The following is a 23957-nucleotide window of genomic DNA, read 5'->3' on the forward strand; positions in this document are numbered from 1 at the left end:
CTCTTCCTCCCAACTCACAGACCCCCTATGTTCAGCTGCTTCCTGACTAGATTTCAAATTCAATGTTGTCCTTAAATATACTTATCTTCCTTTTTAAAAAAATCCTTTTCCCTACTCTAAACCTCTCTCCAGCCTTGACCTGCATTTCTCTTGTGTTCCCAATCCTGGTTGACCTTAATATTTACCCACCAGTTAGCATATAGCAGAAACATACTAGTCATCTTGGAATCTACCCTTACTCCATCTTCCATACCATTAGTCACCAGATCCTATCAATTCTATATCCTTAATGTTATAGTTCCCTTCCTCGATATGGTATCCTTCTCTCTGCACCCTCACTTTGCCATTTTAAAATTTCAGAGTATTGTTACATCTCACTATTTTATCCTTTCCCTATGTTCTATTTTTCATTATGGCCCCGTTTAAATTATCTTCCACAATGTTGTCTTTCTGAAATGCTTTTCTCAGAAATGCACTTCAGAATGCTTAAAGTCCAACATTGGCTTCCCATAGTTCACTGCTTAAAGTCCAACAATGCCTTCCCACAGTCTCTAGAATTACAGTCTAGTCCTATTCCAAACAAAATACTTCATCTGGTTGTTGCTTTCTCTTTTGCCTCATATTCCACCACGCTTCTACATATGTTTTTAGTCTAGTTATATTGTACTTTGTTTCCTATAGATTTTATGCTGTTTTATTCCTCTACCTTTTATACCTTTGTACATGACTTCCATTGGCTTGGAAAGTACTCCATTTCTCAATTAACTTGCTCTGTACATTCACATCTTTCTTCTCTCATACTTTGACTTAAATCATCTTTGTTCCTAACTCCTGTTGGGCGAGGATAAAGAAAGACCTTGTTAATGTCAAAAGAGTACTTAATAAGGTCAAGTGTGGAACAGTGTCAATAAAATTTTAAAAGTACAATTTGTCACAGATAATGGCAATATGGATAATCTGTCTGAGAATGCCCTAGACTTGGCAATTATTGTACCCCATAGCTCTATGAATTTTGATTAAATAGATAGATGTTTGTATAGTTTTCAAAGCCTGTAAGTTAAAATCAATAAAAGGTTCTAGCATTTTCCCAGTACTTTTATGAAGATATTTGTGTTCAAATATTTCCCTTTCTCTGTCACTTAGGTTAAAAAAACAAACTTAAATTTATTTTTGTAATGCTATATCTTATGCCAATACAATTGGAAATATTTAAATGTCATTCACTTACTATATTTTAATTATTTTATTTGGGACAGTTAAGTGTTACAAATAAACCCTAGGCATGTATAGATGAGCTTTGCCTTTTGAAAGTTTATCATCTGTTTTGTAACATTTCACCCTTTATACCATTCCACCCCAGAACGAAGACAACAGCATCTGGTGACTAAAAAATGTAGATGATTATTGTAGAAATATAATATACTGTTATAGTAAAGGAAGGATCTTAATGTGGTAGAAAACGGATAATGATTCAGTGTAGTGTATAATTATACATGACACAAATGATTGGGTACTTTATCACATGCACAGAACTGGTAGTTTTTAACTATGTATGCTTATGTATTCATTCAATAGGATATATATGCATCTTATGTTGAAATCTTATGACATCACTGAATGAAAATGCCAATATAGAAATTGATTGTATTTACTAATTAAGCATCAGAATTGTGGCCCTAGCATATGTATTAATAATGGAGGAAATTCACTGATTTTCTGTGACTTTAAAATTTTGATTCTCATGGAAGCTGTATTTGTAACAATAGATATGGCAGACCATTTTGAAACATAGCCATTATAAAGACACTAAGCAACAGAGCAACTCTGGATAATGGACTTTGTGATATTCAATTCAAGGGCATTTGTTTTCTTTCTAAGATAAGGGGAAATTATATTAAACAAGATTTGTGTGATACAATATGGTAGAAAAAAGTCCAAGGCTAAAGGTCAAGAGACCTGAGTTCTAGTTGTATCATTGGGGCTTATTAGTTATGTGATCTTGGGCAAATCATCCAATCTTTCTAGGTTTTCAGTTTCTTTATTTTTAAATAACATATTGGACCAGAGTATTTTATGTTCTGTCTAGCTTTAAAATCTCATGATTATTTTCTGTCTCTGGAGTTGAATTTTTTTTTTTTGGAAAGCAGATTGATTTTGCATTGTTAGAGGACAATAGAGTACACTCATCTCTTAAAGATTTATATACTTGGAAGTTGAGCATATGAATTTTGAAATTTTCATTATTCAGCAATGAGTTTTGTAGTTCTTTGAAGTGAAGGTTTCAGAGATTAGGCCAAATCTCTTTTTTTCTTTAAAATCTCCAGTGTAGTGCTATTCAATCAAACTTTCTCCCATGTTCTATATCCTTGCTGTCCAATGTGGTAGCTACTAGCCACATGTGGCTGTTGAGCACTGGGACAATGGCTAGTGAAATTGAGCAACTGAATTTTAAATTTTATTTAATTGTAATTAAATTAAACTGTGACAAGTGGCTCCCATATTGGATAGCACAGTACTGTAGAGTGTGTGTGTGTGTGTACGCATGTGTTCACATGCATATACATGCTGAGTATGGAGTGGGTTGGCAGAAAGTAAAGGAGAGGAGTGGTAGACCATTATTTTGAATGATGGGATGCCATTTATACTTTACTGCTCAGGATGTATATGAAGTGGAATTTAACCCTCTCCAAGAACCATTTTCTACTTTTGCTTTTTTTTTTTTTTGCATTACATTATATATTATGATAGCCACTATGTATACTAGATAACCTATTGTTTATATTATTGTATGTTTTTCTGATTAACCTATAGTTTTAAAGCTACATATCCCCAGTATATTCAGCATGTTGTACCAATTACATTTTATCATCTTACCCATCCTTAAAATCTTTTGTTGTGAGAATCTATGAATGGAGTTTATGAGACCTTTGGAATGTGCTGGAAATTATATTTGTAGTAAAGTGATATCATTTATAATCATGAGTTTCCTCCTTGTTGTGTGGCCTTATATAAGTTATTCTATCTGCTTTGAGCCTCAGCTTCATCATCTGTAAAATAAGAATAACAGTAATGCTAACCTTGTGTGGTTTTTATGAAGATGAGATTAGATGGTGAATTATGTAAAGGACCTAATACATTGTGTGATAACTAATAATAATAATGATGATGATGATAGTTTGAGATTTTATATTTAGCTATGAATTCAGGATACACACAATGGGGTTGTCATGTTTATAATTAAGTAGTAATATATTCTGGCCTTTAAGCTAATTTAAATTTAATTTTGTATTTGTAAATAGTGACAATTATTTCAGTTTTGGATTTGAGATAATGTTCCCATTCTCTGAAAAGGGCAGCATTTGTGTAACGGCATAAAGGAATAGCAAAAATTTAGATGACTTTTTTGTTTTCCACATTCATATTACAATATACATATTTCTGTAAAAGAGTATTACTTTATCAGCTTATGTTGGAAAATGACATGATAGCATGTCTATTCATCTTATGTTATTTGTAATTAATTAAATATCTATTAGAATATGATATATAATAAATGGTACATTGTTAAGCCAGTACCTTTACCCTTTTAAAACTGACTTCACATTATGTCCTAATTATTATATACTATAGTCAATGGATGGAACGTCTTTGTTTTCATATTAAACTATAGGTTCAAATTTTATATATAAAGTGAGTATTTAATATCATTGAAACATATTATTAAAGTTATATTGATACATTCATTAATTTTATTGACTTTTATTATCTTTATTGTCTCTTGATCTAAATACTTTTATTTGTATAAATATACAATTGCAGGACTCATTAACTTGCTTCTTACAGAAATGTTCTCTTTACTTGTAGGGTATTAATACAAGCCATTAAGCTAGAATTTCTTCTGGCAAAAACAATCCTAACAGATGGCAACTTTTCTCTCTATTAATTTTGGATTGGACATGTACTTTGGCTTGTTTGGTCGTGTCATAGTTGTAACATAACAAGAGTCATTCAAGCAAATACAATGACAATATAACCGTGGACATGTACAGTATGCAAATATATAGCCTAGCCTATCAAAACTATATAAAGATTTACATGATTTCCTATTGTAAATAGGAAGGTTAAGTGATCTATTAAAGCATAAGCTTCATTATAACTTATCTGGTATGTCTTTAAAGTTAATGCCAAATCTATGGCAAATATTTAGTCAGTTTTCTAAGTGTTTTATCTTGATATTTGAACGTTCATAGAAATTAGAATATATTGTTGTATCATTCAGATATCTGATCATGTTAGAAACAACCTTAATCAGCCCTTTTGAACCATGTAACTTTTGATTTTTGAATGTAGATCTGGGGCAGATGGGCTAATCTCCCAAAAAGCAACTTAAATATATAAGATATAGATTCAAGAGTAAAGCATACCTTTTAATCTCTTCTCCCTATTTTGGAAAAAATAACTCTATCATAATAGATCTGTAGATGTCAAGTCAAAATACATTTGAAATATTTGTCTTTTCATAATATATTTTTCCCATGCTAACTATTAATTTATTTATGTGTGCTTCTATATATAGTATAGAAGTATCCTTATATAATCTGTTTTTTCCAAGGATTCCCCTTGTAGTTTGCCCTTTGAGCACTCTTCTACTCATTGCATTCTTTAAAAATAAAAAATAATACATTTAAATGACATCTTTTCAGTTAAACAATTAGCCAGTTACCTTAGATTTGAGCAGCATTTTCCAAAAATGCTACTTAGGAATAATTTATGGAATACCTGGCACTTAGCATTTTGTTGATTCCCTTCTAGATTAAAATTACCAGCAAATAAATTCCTTTTTATAATAGGGAATCTCAAAATCAGAAGGTAAGAAAAGCAAAACTCATTTTTCAGTATCAATATATTTAATCAAATACTTTACTTGAAAACAAGCTCTTACATATGCTTTATTATGAAGTGTGCATTAGTATTAGTGTCCCAGTGCCTTCTAGTTGATCTTAATTCACTTCTATTATTTTTTTCATACCTAGTAAGTTAATCCATCTTAATTACATATTTTAATACTTTATATATTTTGTACAAATCATCCCATTAAGAGGATGGAGAGAATGTAAATCAATGTAATAATTTATCTAAGTTATCACTGTTCCCTGTTTAATATTAGGGTACTTTTATAACTTTAATTTATTTTAGAAGTGTTTATAACCCTGTAGAATTGAGGCCAAGTGTACTGTGAGGACAGCTGGACATGAAAGATACATTTTGTGATCTTTTCAAAGGGCTCTATCTGCCCGCTTTAGCAATTTGGGTTTTTCAGAGGGAGTTTAATATTTCTTCGTATTCTTTTTAAAAGCACAACATACTTGGTCATGACATCTTTGTTAGAATTGTTTTGGACATTAGATAATTTGTCATTGATTTTGTTGTTTATAATTAAAGTCATAATCATACTTCTAGAAATATTTGCTTTTCTTATTTTATCGTTATGTGTGTGCCTTTAGTGAATATATTATCTTAATGCATTATTTCATTAATTTATTTAATGTGTTTTTTAAAACAAAATTTGCTTTCTAATTGCAGGTGGCCTGCATGCAGTTTATAAATGCCCTTGTCACTTCTCCTTATGAGCTTGATTTTCGAATACATTTAAGGAATGAATTTCTCCGTTCAGGACTAAAAACAATGTTACCAGTAAGTTGAATGTATACGTTTATTATGCTGATGAATTTTAATATTTTTTTCACTTCCACAAAAGTACTTGAAGCAGAGTAAATAAATGTGCTTTGCTATTTTGTTTTGTAAAGCAGTAGACATTTTGTAAGCTTTTTTGTATTCCAGTAATAGCGTTCTCTACATACAAATGACGATTCCGAATTCAGCTAATAATGTGCCCAGAAGCGATGTGTTTTTGTTTTTTGTTGTTTTCCTCAAGTCAAGAGGGAACTTCTTTTCTTTGAATTTTGAATATTGAAAACATGAGACTTTTTTTTTTTTTTGCAGTTTCAATTTTCATTTAAAATTTTCTGCTTTCCTCTTTGATAACTTAGATTGATTTCATTGGTATTCAGGATAAGCATGCATAGAGTTTTGATTAGTATATGCCAGACACATTGCTTAAGAATGTTCCTCTTGTTACAAGGCTATAGGAACTTTTCCAATCAAAAACAATTTTGTTTCTTAAATTGAATGTGAATATTTGCTGTAATTATGACAGTGTTAAAAACATTTTTGAAACGACTTTATATGCTGAATCTTAAATGAGCACACTTATTTTTATAAATACAAATACAACTACTGTGGTTTTATATTTTATTAAGTATATTAACTGAAGAGTGACTATTGAAGACTATGGCATTGTTCAAGACAAGTAAAATTACGCTAGTGTCTTTAAGCTACTCAGAATATACCTGAGAGACAAGAAGTAAAAGTAAGGAAGTGGGGAAAAAGCACTGAGGAGAGAAAAACAACAACAACAACAAATGTCATTGAATGTGTGTGTGTGTGCCCATGTGTATGACCTAGTTTACCAGAAATACCCAAATTGGGGACATTTCCTGGTGAGGAATCAGTATGTAGCATAAATTTGTAACATATGGTGGGTTACTTTTAACTGAAAGTAGTTGAAACCCATCATAATAAGTGGTGTGGTTGGACCTGTTAAACCCATTTTAATAAAATGTATGATAGGGTCCACCTGGTTTTGGAAATTTCTATGTCAATCCCACCTGAAGTGGTTCTTTCATTCTTGGCACCTAAAACCAAGGCATTGGATGCAGAGAATCAAAGCAACATTTTAAGTGACCCATCTAGAGATTCAGTGTGCAGTTAACTTAGGCACATTCACCAATTACAGTTAGTGTGACATATGATTATTCTTGTTTTTTTTTTTTTTCACTAATTTTCTTTTCATCCAAAGCCTGTAGCCTTAGGTAGCTAAAGATAATCTTATAGTTTTGATGGTAGTTTGCTTTTGAATTTCCTTCTTGTCTGTTTCTATGCTTGTTTTTACTGGGCTGGTTCTCTCTTTATAGTAGCATCTTTGAAGACTTGCTGGCTGCAAGGGCTCTGTAGCATCCTCTACTCATTTACTAATATGCCATGTTTTCTGCCATAGTTGTTGCTCTTACTTTTCTGTCTTTCATTCCCCTCTATTTATAATTGAACATTCACTTTCTGCTTTATACTACTGAATGGCTAGTCAAGAGAATTGTGACTCTCATTTTAATTTATTTTAGTCCTCATTTTTCAGAAACGGTATGGTATTGTAGCTCTTGTCCTTAACCTTTTGCACTTTTGTCTGGGTACATTAATCTCTGCTGGGCTCAGTGGCCTCATGTTATTCATTTGGTTACACAGACAGCTGAGATTATGTGTCAGTGTTTCTAAGCTACACTTTTCCATTGGCCATATAGCCCTATATAAAACTTTTTGTGGTACTGTGTGCTTCTTAATTTATATGTTCTTTTTTTAAATTAAAAATATTTTTAATTATGGATACAAAATAGTTGTACATATTTTTGTGGTAAAATTTATATTCGGCCTACCAAAGTGCTGGAATTACAGATGTGAGCCACTGCGCCTGGCCTAAGTTTTATATTTTTTTATAGAGACAGGGTTTCGCCGTGTTGGCCAGGTTGGTCTTCAACTCCTGGCCTCAAATGATCCACCCCAGCCTCCCAAAGTGCTGGGATCGCATATACAAGAGTAGAATCAGTATTCGGGCAGATAGACCTTGAGAAGATTAGAGATCATTTATTTAGAACTGTAGATTTCACTGCTGTTGTTTTAGTTTATCACAACTTGGGAGCAGGACAGAGTGGTCATGGGTTAACATATACTACATACCCCACATGTCGACTACTATCTAATTAACCTGCTAATGAACTAAATATTTAAATTTAAACCACTGGAATTTATAGTAACATTACATATCCTTTATATATGCAGTGAAGCTTAATAATATGGTCATAGATGAGCCTTTAAAATCCTTACTTTTTTTCTATTTATTCTTTTTTTATATCCAGTTCTAACAAGAATTCCCTAATGTTCTAGAATACAGTATATTCAAAGCAGCAAATTAGATGTGACTAGGGCTAATTATTAATTTTTGGTATATGGATGAAAAATTATATGTATCTAGAATCATTATGAGTTGGGAAAAACTGGTTCTTAGTATTTCAGTAATCGTTGAGATCAACATTGTAGTAGAGTGAAACTTTTTTCATAATAATTATCAGAATCTTCAAGACAACGAATTTTTAAATTATATTCTTTAAAAATTTATTTTCAAGGTTCCTGTCATCCCTATAGTTAAATTTTGATGTTGAAAAATAGTTTATATTTCATTTACATGGAAATTTCATGTCTGATAAATTTGCTTTAGTAATTTAGAATAAATGAGTTGTTACAAACTCTACAGTGAGTTTTAAAATAGGATTTTTTCTGTACTTAATTTACATTGATTTCTTCTGAAATTTTCCCCATTTGCCTTTTATTTAAATAAATTAAGAAAATATTAGTTAAATCAGATACGTGAAGGAAAAACATAGTAAGAAATGGTGTTGGTAGGCAGTAGGCATACTTTTATCTCTTTAAAAGTCTGAGAAACTCTTTCCTGTTTTAAAGACTCAATTTTGGTTGGTTGTTAATCAGTAGTGTACTGGCAATGGACTTTGATTTCCTTTGAAGTATACTATGTTATAGAAAATTACATATGTCGGGAATTCTGCAAAAAATAATTTTAGATCTATACAGCATGTCTTTTTAAAAAATAACAAGCATAGAGTGTTTCACATAATTAATAACAATGTATTTCAGTAACTTTTTGGTAGTTCACATTTTAAAACATAAAACTTCCGTGATAGATTTCCATTTACTTTTATAGGAGACACATCTTATTATTTATTATTTGTACTATGTAAAAATTTTAATTCAGTAAATGTTTATTTTATCAAGAATTTATGAATATTTCAAGGCTTGACATTTGGCTGAAAGGAAGTTTCATAAATATAAGCATATATATGTGTATGTGTATATGCATATATATATTTACAGTAACTTCTCATTTAATGTCATTGATAGAATCTTGCGAACTGCACCTGGAAGCAAAACTGTATACAGTAGGTCCTTGAATAATGTCCTTTCATTATAACGTTGATGAGAAAAGAAAATTGGTTTTGCTATACATTTTTTGCTTCAAGTTGCAGTTTCCAAGAACTACTGAGGACATTAAATGAGGACTGACTCTGATAGACCTGGAGCGTTATTAATAAAGAATATTTATAAAATACTGCAGTTACACATGTCTAAATTTTATATTGTGCAATATGTGCTCATATACTATATATAGTATAAATAATGTCTGGATCTAATAAAGAACTAAACTGCACATTTAACCAGTTATTTTCACTGAAAATATTTTAATTATGCTGACTGATTTTCATGTTTTGTAACGTTCTATGCTAAATGACAGTACTTAAATTTTTCTGTTTTTCTGACATATTTGAAAGTGTTTAAGTTTTACGATTAATTTCTGAGAGAGAATATATGGTGACAAGAATAAGACATACTGTAAAATGTGTGACAGGTTGTTTCTGCAGTGACCAGTGTATTGGGTTTGTCTGGCTTATGTAATTTTCTAAATAGCGTTCAGAAATCACCTGATAATATGACCCAGCAACGTTAGATAATTTTGCATTCTAATAAGTTTCTTCATTCCATTTCAAACTGGAAAACTAGAGCTAAAGCAAGTTATTACTAAAAAGGAAACCAAACATAAATATATTTACTTATGTTTGATATGAAATTATGTAGAAACAATTATTTTCATATGCTCTGCAGGTAAATTTTCAATAAATCATTATGTATGTGAGTGTTAGAAAAAAAAGCATCTAGAAATTGCTGAAATTTGTTTGGCTTCAGTAATAGCCATTACATATCTATAATAGTTCTATTGAATAAAGATAGAAACAAGAAATGTATCCCATTTTGTTTTATCGACCTAATTTGAAGTACACCATGCTTGCATTTCCTTTTAGAGTTCAAGCTCAGCTCTGAACATCCTAGTCCCACTTTCGGTATCACCCTTGAGCATCCACAGTTGTGATTATCGATTTGGGTTTTGAAAGCTGCAACTTAATGGACACATATTAAAAGATATTCCAGGTGATATATATTGAGCCCAACAATCTCTAGTGTGGCATGCTTCTAAATTTTTTATACTATTATTATGAAAATTATCAGAGGTTTGTAATGCATGTGCTTATAATGTATTACAAAAACATAACTTTTATGCCCAAGTTGGTATTTTGTGATTAGGCTAAGCAAAAATATAAGGTGGGGGAGGAGGTTAGATGTACAGCTTAATAAAAAGTCCAAACGCCTTTTTGCTTTAAAATCACAAAATATCTTTTAAAATAAATGTGTTTATACATCTTTTCACGCCATACTTGGGACTGTTGTGCTTGAATATATCCTTGCATTTGTTCTTCGTTAATACAATTGATCTGTATTTGCATTTTTTGCCAGAGGCATATGTGAATGTTCTGACTGCATGAGTTCTTTTGCAATCTTTGATTAGTGTGTTTAGTCAAAATGACAGCATTTAATTTGGGTTGTTAGCAGTTAGTTTTTTTCTGTTGTAGAACTGATCGCTAATTTTTTAATGTGAGTAATCAAAATGTAGGGCATGGAAAAAAATTAAGTGAATGCAATGAGGTCCTTTTATTTTGAAATAGAAAAATTCAGCTACATTTACTTTCAGAAAACCAAGTGCCCGCGTCAATATTTGAAATTGCTTCTGTGTTTATAAATGAATAATTGTGTTCTGCCCTTTATTACCTAAATATGCTGTTGTCAAACTGTTATTCATGTGTTAAGTTTTATGTTTATATATTAGGATCTAAAAGAAAAAGAGAATGATGAGCTTGATATTCAGTTGAAAGTATTTGATGAAAACAAAGAAGATGACCTAACTGAATTATCACACCGTCTCAATGACATTCGAGCAGAAATGGAATATCCTTTGACAAACCACAAAACAATTTTGTGTGCATTGTGAGAAAGGGATTTGTGGGCAATTTTGTGGACCATTATTAGAGTTCTTGTCTGTCAGCCCAATTTATATCCATTTATTTATATTAGAACCTTACTATAATGCTGTCCTTGAGATTCATGTTGAGGAATTGTCAGGCTGTCTTGATGATTTACACAGAGTGTATTGAAATCTGCACAATGGCTCACAGTATTATAAGTATACTCTGCTCAGTGGTCTTGAATAAAGAATAGCATAAGGTAATATATCTTACATGTACGGATTTTTTGGGGGAAAAGTTCACTGCATTCGTATGTGACTATAGGTGAAATACTTATTCAGTTTATTAAATCAAGCTTCAGTGACTTAGAGATAACAAGGCAATTCAAATAAATATCTTATTTTGTATTCAAATATTTGTGTTTCTTAACAATAACAAAAATGTTTAGATGCAGTAGTATCTGAATATAGCAAAGCTATGTGGTAGAAGCATCTGAGTCAAATACAACTAGCGTATAACCTTCCGACGGCAACAATTTTATATGAAATTATTTTAGATCTAAGAGATGGTTGTCATAGCATTGCTGGCCATTTGTTTCACACCTGTTATGTTTCTTACTTAATGGATTCTGGTGAAGTTGGGAAACATGTCAGAACCAAAGTGACCTTTGAGTTGGATTTTTTCTCAGTAATGTTTTCTTCCCTTTTCTGCTCCTCGCCCCCACTCCCCAAAGCTGGAAGTAATATTCCCCTCCTTGAAATACCCAAAGTACCTTGTTTGTTCTATTTTATTTATGTACACTTCTGTGCCCCTGTGAGATTGAGGGCAGAAATGTTATGTTTAATCTTTTTTCCTTCAATGCACCTATGAAAGTCTTACACATAGGTATTGGATAAGTGTGTGTGCAATGAATAACAATGTTATTATTATAAGGAATAATTTCTAGTAATTTTTATTCATCATTAGAGATGCCAGTCTACTGTGGCTTCTATAATATTAAATGTTTTTCATATAAATTAATACCTTGCTTTACATAGATTTCTCTTATAATCAAACTTCACCATAAAGCTATTTTTGGATCCATTGTGTAGCCATTTAAGGACCTCATGAGACTTTAGCACAACACTCTTATGTAGGGTCTAAGAAGTAAGCCATCGTATGCTTAATTCTACCTTGGAGAAAATGTTGACATTTGAGGTTATTTTAGGATATTAAATTACATCTTGTCTTTTATCTTTATTTTACCTTGGTTTTCCAGGTCCTCACTTTTATTACAAAAATGGATCCATTTGTGGAAATCTGATTTCTAGTTTACTAGAAGCATCTAAATTTCTGCCACTCTTTATATCTTGTCTCTACTTTTCATTTTTTATCAAATGATGAAATACAAATGAATGCAAACAATAATAATTGCAGATTTAGTAAGTATTTCATCTGGATAAAATAAAACTGATTTTGTGACCTTTTAGCAGTTTACAGCAGCTCATTTGCCTTCTATCTTATGTGGCAGTGAAAATAGAGTAGTAGTGATTTGCATAAATAATATAGGTCCTCTATCACAACTATAGGAAGATCAAAAGGAGACCATTTTCACTGATGGCATTGCTGTTCCAATGGTACCAGCTATAATCTGGACTTTAAAATATGTATAACGGATCAATTAAGATTTTGGCAGTCAGATGGTCTCGGACATGCTCTTGAGGTCTGTCTCTCTAGTTAAAAGATCAAAATGATTCCATAGAATCATTACTTTATGCAGATGTTTAAGTACTGGATCATAGAGTTGAAGGTTTAGAAATAGTAATGGAAGCAAGATTATAAGTCGATGTTTTACAAAGTTAAACTCCTTTGTTATGAATGAGACTCCCATCAAGAATCTTTAATATTTTTCCTTTACTTTCTACTGATATGAATGAAGTCTACCATCTTCTGTATAATATGCTGAAGGACACTGCTGCTGAAAATTACTTCTTATCCATTCTACAACATTTTTTGCTCATCAGAAATGATTATTATATCAGGTAAGAGGCAGTTCTGAGAGTACTATATTTATAATCTGAATTGGGTATTAAAGGAAAATGAACAATGTAGTGGGGCCTATGCAATATATGCATATATATACACAGAGGGTATAACAGTTTGATTCCTTTAGGTAACATTTTCTAAAAGGCGTTCATTTTTTAAAATTTGGCCAGAAGAGAGCGATGCACTTTTAAAAATGGGTACTCCAGTGATAGGACTTTGGTAGGAATGAACCCAACAGACTGCACTGGCCCTGCAATGAATTTTCTTTTCTAGATAGTGATATCACAGAAAAAGCACTGAAGATTCTGGGGTAGAACTTTAAAGGTTTTATCTTGTGCATATTAAATAAGATTTTACTGTTATTTCTCTTTTTACAGTATTTATCTACTAATAAATGTGATCTTAACATCTAAGAAAATAATAGTGCTAATATTTCAATTTTATGTCTAGTAATATCATCCTTCAAAATAAATGAGTATGATAATAACCACTAAAGTTAAAAGTTTTATAATCTAGTTAAATGGGAATATATCGGAAAACCAGAAAGTTATGAAAAGGCTTCTGAGTGACTGAAATTATCCACAGGCTGGTGACCATGATATTATATTTAACTGTTGAAGAGACTCTTAGTTGTTCTTCATACTCTAATTTGTGTGAAATTCTGACAACCTGGGTTCTTTGATTTCTTAAAACCTGCTTGATTAAAGGGAAAAGGAAAGCTACCATGAGGTCAGCACAGTCTCAACAAAAATTATAGCTGTAAAGCAGCATAGAAAACTATTATAGTTTAGACCAGTACAATAATTTGATGGACATTGTGACATGACAGAGACATAAAAAATGTTTAAAATAGTAAATTTTGTGCTGTTTTTTTAAACAGCAAGGCTGCTAATACGTTAAAAATTATTGTATTTTTAATTAAGTTCTAACAAATTTAAAAGGGGTACTGTGCCCACAGGTACTCAGTTAGCTGGGGAACATCATTTATGTGAAAGTATCCATTTCTCAGCAACTAAGTAAGAAGTTATTCTTATATGGCATGTTTTTCATCCTAAGAACATCCATGTGAGGCAGAAGTGTGACAAGCATTTTATTCCACTTAGGGATGATTAACCTGGCTTGAAAGGGAACAGCTGTGTTTTCCTTATTTATTGACTAGACTGAGGTTGTAATCCAGTATTATTTACTCTAGACCTGATGATGACTTGAAAAAACCCAGATGTGTAATATGTATTACTATTTATTCTTATTCTTGGGACCAGACCCATTACTAAAGACGTGGAAGAGCAATTAGAGTCTATTTGGCTTCATTTACAAACTTTTAGTAGGTTGGCTAGTTATCAGCACACTATATTTAGGGAAGTTTATATTGTAATTTGTCTATAGTCATACTTCTTACTACTGATTTTTCTCTGTTAAATTTATTATCCTCTGACAAATACTAAATCTTACCCAAATTTTAATGCAAAAGTGCCTTTTAAAAAATTTTGCAGTATGTGAATGGTCATTTTTAAGGCCAGAATTACCTTGATAGATTACAGAATTAGGATATATTTTAAAACCTCTGACACTTTAAACAAATTGAAGCAATAGCCATGCATATTAAGTGTGTATGCTTTTATAAAATGGGTCTTTTAAAATGTGTTGCATAAATAGATCCTTGGATAGTCTTGTAATATAAGTGGCTCTGTCCAGTTTTGTAAGCCTTTATAGCTATCTTGACTAAAAGTGCTGTAGTAAATTCAACACACTGCTTGCCACGTAATGAGAAGAAACTCATCCCTTATTGAAATTGAGAACCTGTGGATGCGTAGAACCATTTTTGTATCCATTAATGTAGGACTAACAGCTCATTTGTTTTTATTAACTTTAGAAAAAATAGCATAAGTAAATAGAAAAGGTTGATAAGTATCTTTGAACACAAGCTTGAATCCCTGCAAACTAGATTATGAAGTCACTAGATGTAGTTGATTACATCACAATGGGTTTGGTACTGTAACAGCCAGACCATCCCTAAGCTTAGGCATACCTGTCCTAAGGAAGTGTAGTGGCTGCAGGATTTTTAAAACAACTCCAGAAAAAGACCTAGTTCTTCTAATACGTTGAATGTCTTCTAAAGAAAATTGATTTGCATGGATAGAAAGGCATTCATGAATACTTTCTCTCTTTTTCAGACCACAATATTATAAAATAATTGAGGAATGCGTTTCACAGATAGTGCTACACTGCAGTGGTATGGATCCAGACTTCAAGTACAGGCAACGATTAGACATTGATTTCACTCACCTGATAGGTACGTATCATAATCCTCATTGTCCTCTGATTGCGTTTTATGCCTTCTGTATTATAAGCACTTTTTAAGTGAAGAAGTTCAGTAAGAAGTTTCAGTTCTTACTGAACTTCTATTCATATCTGGTAAATCATTGTGTCTGTGGGCACTCAATTGCTATAATTGTTAATTTTAATGATCATGAGAGTTCTGCCTGTGTGATTAGAAATATTAACCTATTTAGGGGGCCGGACACGGTGGCTCATGCCTGTAATCCCAGCACTTTGGGAGGCCGAGGTGGGCGGATCACGAGGTTAAGAGATTGAGACCATCCTGGCTAACACGGTGAAACACCGTCTCTACAAAAACACACAAAAAAATTAGCCAGGCCTGGTGGCGGGCGCCTGTAGTCCCAGCTACTCGGAGGCGGAGGCAGGAGAATGGCGTGAACCCGGAAGGCGGAGCTTGCGTGAGCCGAGATCGTGCCTCTGCACTCCAGCCTGGGTGACAGAGCAAGACTCTGTCTCAAAAAAAAAAAAAAAAAAAAAAAGAAAGAAATATTAACGTATTTAATAAGTTCCAACACTCCTGGAGGTAGTTTAAGCTTAGTGTCCCACAAGAACCCATTATATTATTATAGATGAATGCATTACTATTTAGAAACACGACTCTGAAATCTTTTCATTTTATACTGGTACTTTAGTGGTCTTGTAGAAATACAGTGGGGTCTCATTATAGTTATGTTATTAATGCTCAAGTTTTAGAAAAGAAATACAGGCTCATTTCAATAACTTGAGACCTTCTAAGGCTCTCAAATGGATCAATTTATATTTTCATAGACCTTAGAGTTAGAAAGAATTTGAGGTGATCATATTCATCTCCTTAGATTGCTCCTTATATCATCCTAGACTGGTAGTTAGCGATACTTTTCAGAACAACCTCTGAAGGATGATCTGAACCTTCCCTTGTGAAGTGTGCTATGCTCTCTAGCCTTATAGGTAAGCAGTCTTATTTATACTTAATTGGAATCACTGTCGTTAAGGTTCAAGCATGAACTTATTTGTCTTATTTTTAAAGAAAGAAAACAAAAGCTATTGTATGCCAATTATATATTATTTTTTATTCCATAGCACAAGGCAGATATACAGTAACATTCAAAGATGGATAACTTATTATTTATGTATTAATTCTGTTTTAAATGTAATACATACTTATCAGGCAGTCTAGAGACTTATGTAAGTGACAAACCACCAATCACATTCGTGATCGCTCCCTTTTCAGCTTGGTACATTTCCTTATATCTCTTTCTTTATGACCTATCTATCTCTCTGAATGCTGATTTTTCTTTTTTTTTTTTTTTTTTTTTTTTTTTTGAGACGGAGTCTCGCTCTGTCGCCCAGCCCAGGCTGGAGTGCAGTGGCGCGATCTCGGCTCACTGCAAGCTCCGCCTCCCGGGTTCACGCCATTCTCCTGCCTCAGCCTCCCGAGTAGCTGGGACTACAGGCGCCCACAACCGCGCCCGGCTAATTTTTTGTATTTTTAGTAGAGACGAGGTTTCACTGTGGTCTCGATCTCCTGACCTTGTGATCCGCCCGCCTCGGCCTCCCAAAGTGCTGGGATTACAGGCGTGAGCCACCGCGCCCGGCCCTGAATGCTGATTTTTCTTGGAGTGTTATATTATGAGAATTTTTCCATGTTAACCTTCAAAATGTGACTTTTGATGTCTGTGTAATATTCCATTTTGAGAAATACCATAACCATTGCAACCAGTCCTTTCTTTTTGTGCATTCACAATTGTTTTTAGATTTTCGCAGTTATAAATGAATGTGCTGTCAACATTCTTGTATATAAATGTTTGTCTTTTTCTCATTATTTCCTTAGGATTGATTTCCATAAGTGAGAGTATGAACCTTCAAAGGCCAAATGCTTTTCAGAAAGCTTGTGCTAATTTACCCAGCAGTGAATGTGAATTCTAGCCTCATTGCATATTTTTCAATGAGTTTGAAAAACAAGTTTATTTTGCATTTTGTTGAAGGAGTCATAAAGGACTATTTTCAAATATGTGTATTAGCTTATAATCCATTATAGACCATAGTTAGGACACACACGCTACTGTTGATTTTGATCTTATTAATCTTAAACATGGAGTTGTTGTCACCTCTCACACAATAAACTATAGTTTTTTGAAGTATTTTATAGTTGAAAAATAATTGAATACCTGTAAAAATAATAATTTAGTCAAGTAGTAGTCAGTATTCAACAGACGTTTGTTTTGTGTACTGTGTACCAGGTACTATGATTCTTTATCATTAATCAAAAGTGTTGGGTGAGGAGAGATGAAGGGATCAGGTGAGAGAGGATAGTCGGCATCATAAACCCATTGTGATGTTATCCACCTGTCATCTCTGTGATTGTGAACAAATCATTTAACTTCTCTAGGTTTTAGTTTCCTCAACTTTAAAATTGAGTAAGTCACATATATGAGTGGCTCTTAATACTTTATGGTCAAAATCCTTTGTGAGAAGTTGACAAATGCTTGGAACTTTGATTAGAACACACATAAGTTCATATACACAAAAATTAGGTGCTTCAAGAACTTCTAGGAAATCCATGGATCTGTATTTTAAGATGACTCGGACCTGAAGAGATTAGAGTCTCTTGTAATGTCACAATTCTTTAAGTCTGATATCTTTCATAAATCAAATCATATCAGATCTCTGCCTAAAACTCTCTGATGCCTTTCCATTGAAATTTAAATTCAAAATCATTACCAACTGTGACTAGCACAGCTTAGACATGGCTGTTCTTTGACTTCATCATTTCCTACTTTCCTCCTCAGTTGCTTTAAACAAACAAACCAGCTTTATTGAGGTACATTTGATGTAAGAAAAACTACCCATATTTAAGGTATAGAATTTGATAAATTTTGCTATTAATATAGACACTTAAAACCATCATCAATGTCAAGATAATAATTCTGTTACACCCTAAAGTTTCTGCATTGTCCTTTTAGTTCTTTCTTTCCATGTCTACCACATCTTCCCATCCTGGGATATTACTGATCTCTCTCTTACTAGTTACATTTTATAGTCTCTCTTATTAGTTGCACTTTTAAAAATTTTATAAAAATAGAAACATACAGCATATACACTTTTTGCCTGTCTTCTTGCCTTCAGCATAATTATTTTCAGATTCATTCATGTTGTTGTATTGCCTGTATCAATAGTTCATTCCTTTATATTGCTGAGTGGTATTCCAGTATATGGATATACCACAGTTTGTTTATGTATACCCTTGTTGATGGCCATTTAGGTTCTTTCCAGTTTGGGATTACTATAAATAAAACTGCTGTGAATATTCACATACAATTCTGGGTACTGGTATATATTTTTATTTCTTTTTGATAAATAAATGTAGAATGGCTACAGAATAGAGTTTATATGTACGTAAAATAATGAGAGATACAATATTGCCCAAAAGTTTTTCTTCAGTTATTTATATTCTGAAGTGTTTGATTTGACCTGAGAAGTCTGAAGTCTGTTTCCTTATGTACATGATACATTTTGCCCCAGATCAGAAGTAAAAATCTTTTCAAGAAGAAGCCTGAATTATCGAATATTATTCTGTCTCTCTCTAGCTTTTTTGTGAGACAGTTTTGAATCTTGCTAAGACTATTCATATGTTATTAACATTATTAAGGTTAAACATGGAGTCTTTGCCACCTCTCCACCCATAATAAACTATGGGGTTTTGAAGTGTTTTATAGTTGAAAAATAATCGAATACCCATAAAAATAATTTAATGAGATATGTTTATGGATGCTTAGTTTTGTGCCTCCACAATACTATCATTGAATTCAGTTAGTATGCTAAAGAAAGAATATATGATATTTATGTTTTGTGTGTAGTATAGGTCAATTTCCATTTAGTAACAATTGACGTAAAAATGATAGTCTGCGTTGCAGAGTTATAGGCTAGAAGACATCTTTTGTCTAGTGATCTCATGCCATAATTTTGAATCACTTTTGGTTGATCTTAATAGATTCTTGTGTGAACAAGGCGAAAGTTGAAGAAAGTGAACAAAGAGCTGCAGAGTTTTCAAAGAAGGTAAGCTTATAAAGTATTAGCCATAATCGTTAAGTTAATAATTTAATCACAGTAATACTCTACTTTCTTTATTAATGTGAGGCCTTCTAAATGTTTCATTTATGTAGTACTTTATATTTTTGGATTCAAACATAGCCATGGAATATTGATTTATCTCCTTATAAGGTAAGGTTACTATTGTTCTCTCCTCATCATGTTTAATCCATTATGGAAGAAAAACACTAGCCACATTATACTAAAGTGATACATGAAATCAAATTACATTGCTGAAAGGGTATAGTTGGAAGCAATCAACCAAAATAAATTCTCCCATTGCTTTCCTGCAGCTGTCACTTGCAGTAGGTAGCTCTTTGGAGAACTGTGAGATGTTTAGCTAGTCTTTTCTGTTGTGGTCTTTTATGTCAGTGCTATTGATAGCAATAACATGTTGCAGTATTTTCTCTCTTTCTCACTCTCTTTCTCTCTCTGTTTAGACTTAGCTTCTTTGAATTTTGTAATTATCATTTTGTAAGTGATGCTGCTACTTCATGTAGGCCTGGTGGAATTTGAGGATCCCTTTCTGTGTTAATGTCTTAAATGCCTTTGAGTAAATGCCGGCTTTATGAATATCTGAATTGTATTCAGATCTAAGCTTGTCTTTTCCTTGTTTCATGGAAGCATAGCTATAATTTTATTAGCTTATACCACAAGTTTCTCTTTTTCTGTTCTAGAGCCTATTAAGCATTAGCATAGTATTTCTCTCCTGTTGGGTGCAGGCAGAAGGATTGAAGCACACGTCTAAAAGCTCTCCAGTTTTCAGCCTTCTGACAGCAAGATAATGTGCTTACATACTGCTGTCTCTTCAAAGTTATGACTTACCTTGGAGATTAGATAATCACTTTTGCTATCACTTTAGAAATTATAGAGTATTACTGAAGAAGTTACTTCAGGGCATCTGAAGAAATGTCTTTGCTCTTTCAGTTACTAGAATAGATTTTAAGAGCTTGAGCATAAAATGTTTGTGTGGAGCTGTCATTTTTATTGGTGAAAGAAAATGCATGCTTTTTGATTAATAGACCTTTGTATTTCTAATGTTCTTGTTTTAAGCAGCACATTTAAAATTCCCTTTGAAAACCTTAGAATCTCCTTAAGTTTTGGCTGGCACTGTGATTACATACTACAAGACTGGAGCAAATTGTGACTATCTGTATGGTAAAGTTTTTTTGTGAGCATATGTATTATGCAAAAAGGAGTCCTGAAGTAATAGAAAAGAAATTTCAGTGTTTGATGCTTTAGTTTCATCACCAACATTTAGAATGAAAACCTGTATGGTCTCCCAGTGGTTAGTTACATGCATCCCATTGTTCTTGGTCATTTTAAGAGTCAGTATAAAGTCATTTTTTCACAAGTGCTAGAATGAGAGGCAGTAGTTGTGAGGTCTGATCTCAGCTTTTCCACTAATTAGCTGTGACTTTGGGTAAGCCACTTACTCTCTTTAGATCTTAGTTTCTTCATCATTAAAAGGAAAGAATAAAATTAGTGGACTTGTAAGAAGACCTCTTCCAGCTCACATATTTCAGGCTTCTGTGATCCCCATTTGCTGTGTTTGCAGATTAAGGTAATTTTAAATTAAAAGCAGAAACACTGTGTGCCTCTCCTCCAACATACTAATAAACCATTTATAGAGGAAAAAATGTGTATAGTGTGCTCGTGTAGGTGCCATGATTTAGAAGCACATAGGAGAAGCTAACTTTAGGAGTGGGGATGGGAGTACAGATTGAGATAAATCTTAACACGGATAGTAGTAAAGGCAAACAAGCTCACATTGGAGGACATCCATCTTCTTAATGAGGTAGGAAAACAAGGTCATTGACTGAAGGATATATGGATCCTTCCCTCCAAGGATCTGGGGTAGGTTTGAAATTTAAAGAAATTAGAGAATATTTGGACCAGGATCTGTGGGACAATTTCCAGGGATTCAAGGAGAGATGAATAAAAGCATTTCAGGTTCGACCCAAAGAGTATTATTATCCAGTGTGCTCACCTACTCTTCAAACTTAGATCAGAATGGCATTTTATAATTTCCAAAGGTCAAAGCTACTATGAGGATGAATATTTGTTAACACTAAACATACTTTTGTATTGTTCCACAAACTCTAAGATGGTTTTGGGCAGTAAGATGTATCACTTTTAGAAACAGAAATAACATTGTTAGAATAATGTATAGACTTCTAAATTGACTTGAAACAACATTGACAATAAAGGGCAAATAAAATGTTCTATAGCCAGACCCAGGCAGTAGTCACTGGAAATATGCAGGCAGGTTTGTGCCTGCTTAGAGCCCTGTCTGAGGTAAGGCTAAGGCAGGATACAGTGAATAAATATTAACCATTCAGAGTCTTTTTGGCTTAGCACCCCTTATTTTAACCTCTAGTTTTTCCTCTCATAACATGCTATACAAATGTTTTGGTTAACCATCTGAATGAGACTGCTATTAGGGCATTCTACTGTCAGAGTTTGTGAAGTACTGCTTTATGGATTCTAGACAACTAAGATTGCAATAGAAATAATTCCAATTTGTATTAATATACATACATTTGAGCATTCTAAAAGCGCAATTTATTTTCAAGATTAAATATAGTTAAGGAATTGAAACTGCTTGATGGTTTATTTTTAGATGTCATTTTCTAATTCAGTAAACTTAGAAGTATGGGATGAGGCCACACATGGTGACTCACGCCTGTAATCCCAGCACTTTGGGAGGCCAAGGCGGGTGGATCTCCAGAGGTCAGGAGTTCAAGGGCAGCCTGGCCAACATGGCGAAACCCCATCTCTACTAAAAATACAAAAATTAGCCAGGTGTGGTGGTGCACACCTGTAATCCTAGCTACTTGGGAGGCTGAGGCAGGAGAATTGCTTGAACCCAGGAGGTGGAGGTTGCAGTGAGCTGAGATCATGTCACTGCACTCCAGCCTGGGTGACAAGAGTGAAACTCTGTCTCAAAAAAAAAAAGTATGGGATAAAATATTTTTAAAATTATTAATTCTAAAATTGAATTTTCAATAACAGAACAATAAAAATGTCCATTATGTGGGAAGAGAGACTTTTCAGTCTACCTTTTCGTCTTTGTATTTTTTTTCAGAAGTGAAAATGTGTTTTCTTACCTTGGGTAGGGGGCATATTTCTTCTTTACTACTGCCACAAGCAATACCCTACCTCCACTTGGATACTTAATTGTTATGAAAATAATTACAAGCTGTGATTTTCTGAGTGATCTGGGAATTCAACTAAGTAAATCTTATTTAATACATAATGTTCTTTAAAGCTTTCTCAAAACTATATTATTAACTGTACATTGATGGTGGTGATCATTGCAGTTTGATGAAGAATTCACAGCTCGACAGGAAGCTCAAGCAGAGCTTCAAAAAAAAGATGAGAAAATCAAAGAACTTGAAGCAGAAATCCAGCAACTTCGAACCCAGGTAATGAAAGAAGATATAGACTTTGTGTCATGTCACAGCGAGTTTGATGGTAGAAAATTGTCTTGTTAGATAGAAGGAAAAATGTGACCAGAAGCAGACTTTTTGGCAGTTTTACATTTTCATTGAAATAACTCTACAGATTTTATATTCCAGGACAATAAATCATTTTAATGCTTGGAAAAAAAATAAAGCATTAGTTGCTCAAATGGCCCGGAATATTTTTAACAGAATATATTACAGAAGCAAAAGTGTTTTTGAGATGAAATTTTCATGATGATTTGAAAAATTGGGTACATACTATTTTCTTTCAAAAAGAATGTAGAAATAGTCATTAATTGTAATTATGCCAAAAGCTTCTCTTGTTCTTTTTTTTTTTTTTTTTTTTTTTTTTTTTTTTGAGACAAAGTCTCGCTCTGTCTCCCAGGCTAGAGTGCAGTGGCCGGATCTCAGCTCACTGCAAGCTCCGCCTCCCGGGTTTACGCCATTCTCCTGCCTCAGCCTCCCAAGTAGCTGGGACTACAGGCGCCCGCCACCTCGCCTGGCTAGTTTTTTGTATTTTTAGTAGAGACGGGGTTTCACCATGTTAGCCAGGATGGTCTCGATCTCCTGACCTTGTGATCCGCCCGTCTCGGCTTCCCAAAGTGCTGGGATTACAGGCTTGAGCCACCGCGCCCGGCCAAAAGCTTCTCTTGAGATCTCTTTGAATCTCAAGTAAATTTCCACCTACATTCCCTATGGTGGAAAGCTCCCATATATACTTAAAATTTCAATTAGGGTGTCTAAACTTTCAAACTGATTGTGTATTCTCCTCAATATACTTTATGTCTTAAATGAATATTAAGAAATTGAAGATGGGCCGGGCACGGTGGCTCACGCCTGTAATCCCAGCACTTTGGGAAGCTGAGGCGGGCAGATCACGAGGTCAGGAGATCAAGACCATCCTGACTAACACTGTGAAACCCCGTCTCTACTAAAAATACAAAAAAAACCCCCCCAAAAGTTAGCCAAACATGGTGGTGGGCTCCTGTAGTCCCAGCTACTGGGGAGGCTGAGGCAGGAG

The 23957-nt window shown here is 33.4% G+C and overlaps 1 protein-coding gene across 5 annotated transcripts in view; it reads left to right on the plus strand.

Moving 5' to 3' along the window:
* Positions 1 to 23957, plus strand: part of DIAPH2 (diaphanous related formin 2) — a 918351-nt gene that overhangs the window by 234194 nt on the left and 660200 nt on the right. For all 5 annotated transcript variants that reach the window (XM_077988110.1, XM_077988112.1, XM_077988113.1 and 2 more), the window contains 6 exons: positions 5584 to 5694; positions 10901 to 11019; positions 12941 to 13057; positions 15236 to 15354; positions 19372 to 19436; positions 22793 to 22897. In XM_077988110.1, the coding sequence (XP_077844236.1) occupies positions 5584 to 5694; positions 10901 to 11019; positions 12941 to 13057; positions 15236 to 15354; positions 19372 to 19436; positions 22793 to 22897 (636 nt within the window). The remainder of the gene's footprint in view (positions 1 to 5583; positions 5695 to 10900; positions 11020 to 12940; positions 13058 to 15235; positions 15355 to 19371; positions 19437 to 22792; positions 22898 to 23957) is intronic.

The sequence above is a fragment of the Macaca mulatta genome, chromosome X, assembly GCF_049350105.2.
Source record: "Macaca mulatta isolate MMU2019108-1 chromosome X, T2T-MMU8v2.0, whole genome shotgun sequence".
NCBI classification, from domain to species: Eukaryota; Metazoa; Chordata; class Mammalia; order Primates; family Cercopithecidae; genus Macaca; species Macaca mulatta.